General features: G+C 42.0%; 1 protein-coding gene across 1 annotated transcript; it reads left to right on the top strand.

The window, feature by feature from the left end:
- Window positions 1–7,721: 7,721 nt before the first annotated feature.
- Window positions 7,722–11,376, top strand: LOC144692662 (regulator of G-protein signaling 13-like). Its single transcript, XM_078561745.1, has 5 exons — window positions 7,722–7,934; window positions 8,666–8,776; window positions 8,913–8,974; window positions 9,576–9,742; window positions 10,052–11,376. The coding sequence occupies exons 1-5, from the start codon at window positions 7,744–7,746 to the stop codon at window positions 10,235–10,237; spliced, it is 717 nt and encodes a 238-aa protein (XP_078417871.1). The 5' UTR covers window positions 7,722–7,743; the 3' UTR covers window positions 10,238–11,376.
- The last annotated feature ends 955 nt before the right edge of the window (window positions 11,377–12,331 follow it).

Genomic DNA, 12,331 nt, shown 5'->3' with positions numbered 1-12,331 from the left:
GTTTGTTTTTGAGGGAAACTTCCCTGAGTACGATCTTTAGAAAAGTATTAACACAGGTAGAATAAACAGTTGACAATTTTGTTAAAATGAAAGAATAGATAAGGTTCATACAAATGCATCATTAATGTTGCACTGTATGATTTTAATTAAGGGGTGAGGGGTGACTTAAATGAAACCTTTAAGATTTTGAGGGGTCTTGACAGGGCTGATGTGGAGGCGATGTTTCCACTTGTGAGAGAATCTAGAACTAAGGGTCACTGTTTAAAAATAAGGGGTCACTCGTTTAAGACAGAGATGAGGAGAAACTTTTTCTCTCAGAGGGTTGTGAGTCTTTGAAACTCTCTTCCTCAAAAGGCAGTGGAAGCAGAGTTTTTGTGTATTTTTAAGGCAAAGCCCAATAGGTTCTTGATTAACAAGGGGGTGAAAGGTTATCGAGGGTAGGCAGGAATGTGGGCTTGAGGTTACAGTCAGATCAGTCATTATCTTATTGAATAGCAGACCAGGCTCAAGGGGCCAAGTGGTCAAGTGGCCTACTCCTGCTCCTAATTCATATGGTCGTATGAATGTGCGTATGTATGTAAGTATGGGATATACAGGCTTGTTAGAGGGCAGGGGCTCTGGTAGCTCACTGGGAACCCAGACGTTAGGGTTACCTCCACACGCTCTAACCCCACACCGTGCATCACCAACATTCCCCACCTCGAAGCTGGCCTGCTTGGCTTCCAGTCAGGCAGGGAACATCCAGAAGAGGCCACAGGATTAGTGAGGGCATACATGGTGGAGGTGAGGCTGCTGATCTCAGGGAAAGTTCTGATCCTGGTGCCCCAGTGTCCTGAAGAATGAGAGGTGCAGGAGGTCAGAGGCCTCAGTGGGGAGAGTTGGAAGGCCACATGGGGGAGGGGATTGAAGGCCGGGATGAGGGAAATCATGGAGGAACAAAGTCCTCGGCTAGAGAAGCTGAGGCCTCATGGTGAGGAATTGGGAGGAGACTGAAAGGGGCAGGAGCAGTGGGGGTGTGGCAGTGTCTGATCGCACGGGTTGGCCAGGGGTGTCACTGGATCCAGCAGGTAAAGAGAAAGGCAATTATCTCCTGATCCAGCAGTCTCTCAGATTGGTTTAGCTGGCAGGATACTCAAGGCCCAGGAAACCTGGACATCCTGCATTAAATTCCAAATACTGAATACGAATGAGGCATGCAGCCTCATTCAAATATTTAAAGTCGCAACCCACCTTCTATTTTGGTCACCTGCTCCCCCTCATCATCCTCTATTAAAAACAGAAATGGGTGGGTTGAAGGTGGGTTGGGGTCATGATTCAGATTTTTAACACCTAACTCTCCTATCCCCCAACCACCCCCACCCCAACAGCCTGACTCAAACTTGCCCCTTGTTGGGATTAGCACTCAGGCCCCCATTAGCTCAAAAATTCCCATTGAGGGCAGACAAGCCAGAATCTGCTGTAAGCAGATGCCAGCAAATGGGTGGAACACGGTTCTGCCAGGTGTTAACCGTCACACCATTTCCCAGGTGGGGATTGGACAGATCTTCCCCTACCCTCCCCTGCTCCTGGTTTTTATGTCCTTCGTAAGCATGCTCGCACAGAGACATACAGAAAGACCCCAAGCCTTTACACGGGCAAGGTAGTCAACAATCAATAACAGAGAGGATTAATTACATTCTGAAAGAGGCCCACTGGTGGAAAGATAAGTATCATAATAGTGTAGGAGAGAAGAGCATGTCTCAACTCTGATATTCAACCAAAGACAGTGACTTCCAATGCCTCCTTGTAGGCATGATACAGCCATCCCATGGAAATAGCCCTGGGGTTTTGGTTTTCCATTCTAAGGCCAGGGTGGGCAGAGATTCTGCTCCACTGCATTTGCACAGACAAAAGGAATCCCAGAATTTTGGGATCATGGGTATGAATTTAATGTGTTCTCATCAACTGCGTAAAATTCTGATGAGATTACACTTGAAGGAGTGCTTCTTGTCTTGGTTGCCAATGTTACAAAAAAGTCAACACATCAGAAAAGGCTGTAAGAAATGCAACAACAATTGCATTGAATTCAAAGCAATGAGCTATGAAGCAAAACTCTGTAAAAAGTAATCCCAAGCTTGTGTAAATTGTAAAAGGAATTATTGGAGTCGTGTGAAGAAGTTCTTGGTACAGTGCTGAACACAACTAAAAATGAACAAAATCTCAAATTGCAAGTTGAAAGTTCATGGAAAATAGTGTTTGATTTAAAGCGTTGGAAGAATCTTTTTCATTTTTTAACAAATGTGTGTACATGCATTATATTACAACAAGTTATCTTGCCAATAATGGGTAGAATTTTGCCATCGGCGAGCAGGGGACGGGGCCCACTCGCCGACGCATAAAATGAGGTCATGTGGAACCCCCGATGTCATCCCGCCCCATTTAAATTGTCAGGAAGGCGGGGGCACAGCAAAATCAGCTGCAGGCCCGCCGACCTGTCAATGGCCAATTGAGGCCATTGACAGGATCAATTATACAATTAAAGGACCTGCCCGTCCAACCTTAAGGTTGGTGGGTCGGCGGCAAATAGAGAAAACATGAAACCTCATCCACAGGCGGGATGAGGTTTCATGTAGGGATTTAAAAAGTTTAATTAAGTTATAGCGTAAATTATGAACATGTCCCATCTCATGTGACATTGTCACATGAGGGGGACATGTTAGGGAATTTTTTTTCTATTTTTAATCTTTTGCAAAGTGGAAGCAATCTCCCTGAGGCAGTAAAGTGCTTTGAGACGTCTGAAAAGCAATATATAAATACAAATATTTCTTTCTTTTAGAAGCCTTTGTCTTAAACAGTTAACCTTTGGCATGGCCAATAATCTAACTCATTCACAAAGAAGCATGGAAAGTTCACTTTCAACGTGTTTATACCTTCCCTTCCCTATCTTCCATCCCTTTGTTTTAGACTTCCCCATCACATCCTGCTCCATTGTCTGTTCTCTGCAAAGATGTTCTATGGCCATTGATGATCGGCTCATTATCTGGTTCCCCACTCCCCGAAGGGAAATATCTCATATCCACAGGTATTTCCTTTTCTACAAGAACTTACTATATGTGGAATCATGGCCACACCTGTCTTATTAAACCATTTCATGCTAGTACAATCACATTACAGTAGCTAGGCCCCCTATACTGAAGGTCTTTAGTGCAACATACTACAAAGAGTACAAATTTACAGACCTAGAAAAAGCACATCTGCCCAAACTTTCTTTCACCAAAATGCATTGACTTTAATGGTTAGAATCCAGTATCATTAATCTTAAAGTCTGTCATGTGGCATTCTCCCTAAAGACAACCTGCAGTAACCTCACCACTCTTTTTTCATTTCACAAACGTATACATATTTGCTCTTTGTTCAAGAGATGCCACCCCTGGCTGTTACAACATTGTTTCCACAACATGGAAAAGAAAGCAGCCAACTGAATTGCACATGGGCTGATCATTCGTGTTGCTGAATTGTGTAAATGCTTTATTTGTGATCTCAGCCAGTGTGACATGGGAGAGGGGGAGAGGCCACTATTATCTCAGCATTCCTAAACACAACAGGAAGGAGGTAAATTAACCTGATGCAGGAGCAGTAGGCAAGAAGAGGGTTGAGTTTAGTTGTGCTCCTCTCTCTTTATGAAACTGCTGACCCATATTCAGAACTAAGTTCACACACGAAGAGTAGTCATATGGGCAAAGTGCCAGGGGGATGTTGACATTAAAAAAAAGACCTACAATTTTATAGCAGTTTAATAACCCCTGGGCATCTCAAAGCACTTTACAACCAATGAAGCACTTTTTTGAAGTGTAGTCACTTGTAAAGTAGGAAACGTGGCAAGAAATATGTGCTCAGCAAACTGTCACAAGCATCAACATGATAACAATCAAATAATCTGTCTTTTTCTTTGATGCTGATTGAGGGATAAATATCGGCCAGGACACCAGCAATAACTCCCCTGCTCTTCTTTGAAATTGTGCCAAGGGACCTTTTATGTCCACCCAAGCAGGTAGAGGAGGCCTCAGTTTAACATCTCACCTGAAAGACAACACCTCCAACAGTGCAGGGCTCCCTCAGTATTGCACTGGAGTGTCAGCCTTGATTTTTATTCTCATGCCCTGGAGTGGGACTTGAACCAGAAACCTAGCGATTTGGAGGTAAGCATGCTACCAAATGAGCCATGGCTGATACTTCATGGAAGTGTAAAAGTATCATTGTTCTATTTGCATAAAGGCAAAATACTGCGGATGCTGGAAATTTGAAACAAAGACAAAAATGCTGGAAAAATTCAGCAGGTCTGACAGCATCTGTGGAGAGAAAGACAGAGTTAACGTTTTAAGTCCGTATGGCTCTTCATCGGACTCGAAACACTAACTCTGTCTTTCCACAGATGCTGTCAGACCTGCTGAGCTTTTCCAGCATTTTTTTGTCTATTGTTATATTTGCTATTGGTATATATTAATCTAAAAGACATTCCATTATTCCAATTTTCTTTTCGCTCCCAATCTTTTCCTGAGGTTTAACTTAGGGACTCCCATCAACAGCAATATTTACCATATAGCATTATTCCTATCAGAGAAAGAAACAATCAATAGTGGCCATTCACACTATTTTTCTGCTTTGTAAAGGGGATAGGTTCACACAGAAATACACCATTCACAGCATTGGGACAACTGGAATCTGCCAAGCTTTATGTCCCACACAAGCTTCCTCCCACCCTACTTCACCTACCACTATCAGCATATCCATCCATTCCTTTTTCCCTTGTCCACTTATATAGTGTGCCCCTAAATGCATATTTTACTTTAATTGCCTTTATTTTAGGGGTTGAAGCCTCGATTTTCACCTAATTGGTGAAGTACACCTGGAGAGACATACGCAACATCCCACTGCTTGGGATTCCTGCCCCTCCAATACCGATGGCCATTCTTGGGGCAGGCGGTGCACTTCTGTTGGCAGGAAGAGCAGAAAAGCAGCTTATTATTTGAATGGAAAGATATTGCAGAACTCGTTGGTAGATCTGGGTGCCCTGGAACATGAATCACAAAAGGTTGGTATGCAGGTACAGCAAGTGATTAGGAAGGCAAATGGAATGTTGGCATTTATTGCAAGGGGAATGGAACGAAAGTAGGGTGAGACCACGGGCAGGATTTTGCGGCCCCGACATCGGCCGGCATCATCGCGGGCGGGGCGGGAAAATTTGAAGAGTTGACAGCTCTCCAAATTTTCCTGTCCCACCTGCAACGATGCCCGCCAGTGTCTGGGCCAGAGAATCCTGGCCCGCATCTAGAGTACTGTGCACGATTTTGGTCTCTTTATTTTAGAAAGGACATAATTTAATGGGAAGCAGTACAAAGGAGGGTCATTTGACTGATTCCTGGGATGGGGGAGTTATGAGGGTAGGTTGGACAGGGCCTGTATCCGTTGGAGTTCAGGAGAATGAGAGGTGATGTGATCTTCTTGAAACATATAATATCCTGAGGGGACTTGACAGGGTGGATGCTGAAAAGATATTTCTCCTTGCAGCAGAGACTAGAACCAGGGGACACTCTTTTAAAATATGGGATCTCCCATCTAAGACAGAGATCAGGAGAATTTTATTTCTCTCAGAGGGTCATGAGTCTATGGAATTCTTCCCCAGAGAGAAGCAGAGGCAGGGTCATTGAATATTTTTAAAGCAGGGGTAGATCCTTGACTAACAAGGGAGTCAAAGGTTATCAGGGGTAAGCACGAAGGCGGAGTTGAAGCCACAATCAGATCAGCCATGATCTTATCGAATGGCAGAGGATGCTCGAGGGAGGCAAATGGCCTATTGCTCCTAATTCGTATATTCGTATGTATGGAGGTTTCACCCCTTAATCGGTCAACAAACCCACTGTAACTGGATCCCACAAGCATTTCCAGTCAGTACTTTTTTTTTTGTCCTTAGAATTCTCAGGTGATGCTCGCAAGGGCATTAAGAGTAAACGGTTAGAGTGGGACTCCATTCCAATCTCATCACAAAGTTGCACGTATATATTTCATGTACTTACCTCGCTTCCCCAAATGCGACTATACTATTTGCTTCAACTACTCCTTGTGGTGTCAAGTTCCCATTTCTGACAGCTCTCTGGGTATTGAGGTTTCTCCTGACGTGCAGAGAACCAGTCCTGAGATAAATCACTCGTATTCGAGACTCCAGTAACAGTAAACCACTGTATTCCCAATCTGAAAGTCATGAGGTCGATGGTGGCTTTTGTGCAGCTGGCTGTTCCAAATGTCCAACACCTTCTTTTCTCAAAATTAATGAATCATAACAAAACTTCATTCACACAGCTTCCAAGTTCCTGTAACTTTATTGGTCAAAGATGGAATGACTTACATTTATGTAGCGTCTTCCTTGACCTCAAAACGTTCCTATGTGCTTTACCGCCAGTGAAGCACATTTATAAGTGTAATTGCTGTTGTAACTTAGGAAACTCAGGATTCAAACTGTGCACAGCAAGCTCCCACAAACAGCAGTTACAATGATTCGATAACCTGTTCTAGTGTTGTTGGTTTAGGGACAAAGCTTGGCCTGGACACCGGGGAGAAGTTTCCTGCCCTTCTTTGTAATAGTGCCCTGGGGTCTTACACATCCATCTGTTCAAAGAGGCCTTGTTTTAACATCTGGTCCCAAAGTTGATACCTCCAGCAGTGCAGCACTCCCTCAGTACTGCACTAGGGTATCAACCTGGATTATGTGGACAATAATCACAGGTTAAATTAAGTATCCATCTGCTTTTTGTGTGGTGAGGAATTTTGGACCAAAGTGATTGAAGCTCAAAGAAAGAGGAAATACATAAGAGTAACTTGGATGGGCTGGATGAACATTGATTCAATTACTTCTTAGCCACTTTTGCAATGACTGTTGACGTCCAAGATGAATTTAAAGCGTAAATAATAAATTATCTCAAAATCCAACCTGAAATACATTACTATCCGAAATCCCATGCAGCACTGGCTGATGGTAAATGCCTCAACATTGCCTGGCTTATAAAAATTCTGCTTCTAAGTAATGAAAAGCAAAAAATTAATTCTCACGCATAATGGACCAGGTGCTCTGGCACCTCAGATTTTGATTTGGTCTTTTTAACATTCTCTTAAAAACCCGAAAACATGTGAGTGAAGGAGTACCTCTGCAGAACAGAAGCGTGGCGAAGGCAAGTTGGTTCTTGCTTCTTAAAAAAGATAAGAATTTTAAATGAACAGCTGCCTCCTGCCTTTTCTGGCTGCATTGCATTTTGTACCGAAGTCACCGGCAATATTACACACTGCATGACTAACATACCTAAAGGCGAGCAGCTACTTTGTTCATGTCCAGAGTGTCAAAGAATTTGGCACGGGATGGGTGATATCTTTAAAATAATTCGCATAATGTTAATCCACATTAGCATTAACCTCATTTCCTGTGGCTCCTTATTGCCACAATGTTTGCTTTCTCTCAACGAGCCAAAAATATGGTTTGTGTCCTTAGTTGCTGTTATCATGCAATCCTAATCTTGTTTCGCTTGAGGCAGCCTGAACAGTGTATTGCTCAGGTTCGTACGTCAACACTGTACTAAATAAGGGTTCCCTATCTTGGAACTGGTTGTTATTTGTTATACAATAACAAATCACTGCAGGTACCGCTAATCCACGCCCACTAGCTAAACGTCAGCCTGAGTGTGCATATATAGAAAGACAGACAAGGCAAGCGGGTAGATGCTTATAGTCCTTGGAGCAGAGAGCAACTGGAGTATAATCGGCAAAACTGAGCTGCAGTTTTCAGCGAGGAAAAACTTGCAAAGTGATCTGATCCTGCTGGTGCAACAGAAACATCCTCCAAACAAGACAGAGTACCAGAGTTACAAGAAACAAGACAAGATGCCAGCAAACATGAAGGAACACAGCTTGTAAGTAATAAGTAACCTTTTAAGCCTCAAGTAGTTGTGCAGACCTCCATAAAACTGCTTGTATGTTTGTCAGGCACTCGGGCAAATAAATAAAATATTGAGGTTTTACTAGTGCATGCTGTGCAAAATATTCTGTATTTTCAAAACTCTGCATTTGCTGGGCTCCAGTCTCTTCGGCTGGAACGCGTGTCATGTGAGCAGTGGCTCGAGCTTGGCTGTAATTTTGATTCTACCGTAGCCCCGCTGACACTCAGCAATAAGCCTTACACATGAAGAATGGCCGCTTGGCTGAAATGTCAGAAGGCAACTGACTCGCGTGGGGTATAAACATGGCCTGTTTCTAACTGGGCAGTCAAGATATTGCTGCAAGTCTAAAGATGCAGAATCTTACAAAAGAATAGTTTAGTCCGGTACTTTGCCAACATTGTTAGAATGGTGAAGGAAAATAACATAACTTGTTTAATTAAAAAGGCAATATGATTGCTACAAAACCAGTACTTAGAGCATTAAGTTAAAATGAATTTTAGGAAATAGGCAGATATTGCATTGCATGGCTCTTGGAATCAACGTTGTGATTTTTGTCCTGCCCATTTGACTATTTTTTTGTGAGGCAACATGTCTGAGTGTTGCTCATAAAGTTGAGCTGGGAATTAATAAGTTGGATAAGTGATAACTAATGCTGCGTAGTCCATTCCTGCATTATTCTTAATGTTAATGACTTTCTTTCACAGTATTAAAGGGCTAAAGAACCGATGTTCACACCTTTTGCATCATCAGAAGACAAATACTGATTCTTCTCAACACTTGACAATCAATTCAAGAGCAGCAAAACTAACTTTGAAGTAAGTTACTGCGATTTACTACATCTTAGTGCTCTCAGAAGTTTATTTGAAGTGTGAGAACTATCCATGTGTATATTTGTAACCTATTCTCAAGCAAAATGCACCTATATTTATTTTATTTCTATCTTATCCACAGTCCCTCCCGTGAAGAAGTATTGAAGTGGGCTGAATCTCTGGACAACCTACTGGCTCATAAATGTAAGCAGCTGGTTCCTTAGAGGGCTGACTATTCCATTCTTGTTCAAAATGTAACAAATAGCTATGAATTCCCAATAAAAATATTCAAATGTAAAAGGTGCCCATTAAAAATCAATATCCAGAGGAAATATTTCAATGACTTCATAAAGGATTGCATTCTATTTAAATCCAAATGTTACAAATGCTGTTATTGAATGGCAGAATATACTTGATTTTAATTTGATTTATTTATCTAAATTTATCAAAGTTACATATCTACTGCTTAAAGAAAATGGAATTGAAAAATGTATATGGTTGGCAGCAATCTGCTGTGACTTTTTTTACGATGGGTAGAGTGAGGAGGTAGGCTCCAAGAGAATCAAACTTCACGCTGTTGGTGTTAATCTCGTCCACATGCTAGCCATCTAACCAACTGAGCTAATTGGCCCCCAGCATAGATTCAGTACTGTAATAATCCAATATATTGGGATAAATCTTCAATAGAATAAATATTAGAGACTAGTGGTGTTAATGCTGATTTTTTTTGATGTGATATAATAATTGTGACAAAGGAATAAAGTTGTGTCAGTAAGTAATGTTAATTTTCCTTTATTCTCTCTAGATGGCCTGGTCGCTTTCAAAGCCTTCCTCAAATCAGAGTACAATGATGAGAACATTGAGTTCTGGCTAGCTTGTGAGGACTACAAGAAAATTAAGTCACCTACAAAACAGGCCTCCAAAGCAAAAAAGATCTTCTCAGATTTTGTTGAACCAATGTCTCCAAAAGAGGTAACTATTGAGCTTTTCCCCTTTATCTTTTAATGGAGCTTACTTTATTGAAAACTGTTCAAACATAAATGTCTAGGGAATTAATAATAACAATCGAATGCACAGTAGTAATGGCTCCATGTGTCTCGTACATGCTACTGAGCCGCACAGACCAATCTCTGTGCGCAATTAGTTAGCTGATCTCAGTGCAAAGGCAATGGGTGCACAACTATTGGCCTGAGCTTCTCTTTGCAACAGACAATGAATAATTACTGCAGAGTAATTTACTTGATGAATCACTAATGAATACTATGATTTTTTTTAAATCAGATCAATTTGGATTACTACACCAAAGACACAATCACTAAAAACCTTCAACATCCAACCTACACATGCTTTGAAGCTGCACAAAAGAAGATCTATGGCCTGATGGAAAACAATGGCTACAACAGGTTCCTTCAGTCAGACATCTATCAGAACATACTCAATAATAGTCATGACCATCATCAAACATGACTGCCGTTACTCTGCAGCAGGTCAGATATTGGTCTCTTGTCGAGATGTGTTTTCTGCTGTGGATGAAGTATTCGGTGTGACATCAAATGACACCAGGATGCTCGATGCTTATAGCTGATGGGACACTGAAAGGAAAGGCCAAAGCAGAAGGCTCAATTCCCTTCCACAGGGTTGAGCTTCAAACCTTGGCGCGATGCTGCAGAGCGGCTGCCAAGCAGGCCCAGGTACCTCCCCACAGAGTAGGAGGCATCAAAATAAGGCGGAGAGTCTCCCGGCCAACAGAGGTAACCGACTGGGTTCTTTGGGAAGCAGGCCTGGGAGAAAGAGGAGACTAGAAAGCACAGGAAATTAGGGAAATAAGAGGATCCATGTTGTATTAGCAGGGTATCTGCACTCTGAAAATGCATTAACACACTGAGAATGCCATTCATCCATCAGTGTAGAGGATACTTACACAGTTTGACATCCCAATCTTTCAACATGTTCATCTGGCAATGGAGAATGTAAAACCTGCATCTGAAATCTCTAATAAGATTGGATTTGTGCTTCTCACTACAGAGTTGGGTTCAGATTTAAAATAATTAACTAGATGCCTGTGCTATCACACTCCCACTGACAGGTTAAAGTGTTTTGGGGTCTGGCTCTTGCAAAGGAAAGGGTTAACTGTCCTGAGTTCTTGTTACACTGATTCTGTATAATGCAACACTGCAGATCACTTCAATGTTAAACTTGATTCTCTGTGTAGATTGCTTGACTTTTTAAACTTCTAGTATTCATTTTGATACCATCCAATGTGATACAAACCAATCAACCCTGGAGCCAGTACAAACAATAATGAAACTGAGAACTTTGTGATGAGCCACAAAATCCAATGTATAAACTGTGCCCTTGTGTTTCTTTACACAAGGCAACGTATCCTACATGATGGACAAGCCGCCTCTGAATACTGAACTAAACTATGCTTCTTTATGGAGGATGTAAATTATTCAGAGATGCGATTTAAAATCTAAAACCAATGCAGTTGTCAGAATTGTTTGTATTGTGAACATTTGTTTTCCAATCAACTCACATCTGAAAAGATTCTATTTTTGTGTAGTACCAATAAAAGTCACAAATAAAGTTATTTGAACTACATTCAATGATGCACCCATTTTCTTGTCTTCTTATGTTTGACATAGACACAGTGCAGTACTCTAGTTGTCTGTTAAGCTTGCAATACAATAATCTATTGCAAGATAATAAGGCAAAAATAAAGCTGTGGGAAAACTTAGTCCCAGCTTCACTAAAAGAGATTATCTGGTCAAATATCACATTGTTATTTGTGGGACCTTGCTGTGCGCAAATTGGCAGCTGTATTCCCTGACCTGAACCCCCTGACCCGGAAACCAGGGAGGTCTAAATCCGGTTACAATAGTGATTGCACTTCAAAAGTTCATCGACTCTAAAATACTTTTGGGTTGTGAAAGGTGCTATAGGAATGTAAGTTTTTTTTGCTCAGAATGAGGAGGGGCAATGCAAACTAAAAGGTACAATGCGAAATGGATTGTAGGTTTTTTATTTATTCATTTGTTCATGGGCTGTGGGTGTCGCTGGCTAGGCCAGCATTAATTGCCCATCCCTAATTGCCCTTGTACAGAAGGCATTTTTTTTTAAAGAGTCAACCACATTGCTGTGGTATGGAGTCACATGCAGGCCAGACCAGTTAATGATGGCAGATTTCCTTCCCTAAAGGGCATTAGTGAACCAGAGGGGTTTTTACAACAATCAGCAATGGTTTCATGGTCACCATCAGGCTTTCAATTCCTGATTTTTATTAAATTCAAATTTCACCATCTGCCATGGTGGGATTCAAACCCGGGTCCCCAGAGCATTACCCTGGGTCTCTGGAGTACCAGCCCAGTGACAATACCACTACATCACCGCCTCCCCATACGATGTCTTAAACCTACAACCTCGGGACCAAGTCTTTGCCGGATTTCAGATCTCCCCTGTTTCCGGGTCGGGGGGTCCAGGTCAGGTTGGCTGGACTGGGTCCAGCCAGGTTGGGTGTGGTCAAGAATTGCTAGGACCACTTGGAACATGGGAAAAGACTGG

This window comes from Cetorhinus maximus, chromosome 17 (genome assembly GCF_964194155.1).
Source record: "Cetorhinus maximus chromosome 17, sCetMax3.hap1.1, whole genome shotgun sequence".
Lineage (NCBI taxonomy): Eukaryota > Metazoa > Chordata > Chondrichthyes > Lamniformes > Cetorhinidae > Cetorhinus > Cetorhinus maximus.
This window is presented reverse-complemented; position numbering and strand designations above follow the sequence as displayed.

What these genes read in the sequence shown, in the direction of transcription:
- LOC144692662 (XM_078561745.1), top strand. Translation starts at nt 7,744, where the DNA reads ATGCTTATAGTCCTTGGAGCAGAGAGCAACTGGAGTATAATCGGCAAA. An exon ending in CAACCTACTGGCTCATAAAT is followed by an intron (nt 8,975 to 9,575) that starts GTAAGCAGCTGG and finishes TATTCTCTCTAG; the next exon opens with ATGGCCTGGTCGCTTTCAAA. An exon ending in AACCAATGTCTCCAAAAGAG is followed by an intron (nt 9,743 to 10,051) that starts GTAACTATTGAG and finishes TTTTTAAATCAG; the next exon opens with ATCAATTTGGATTACTACAC.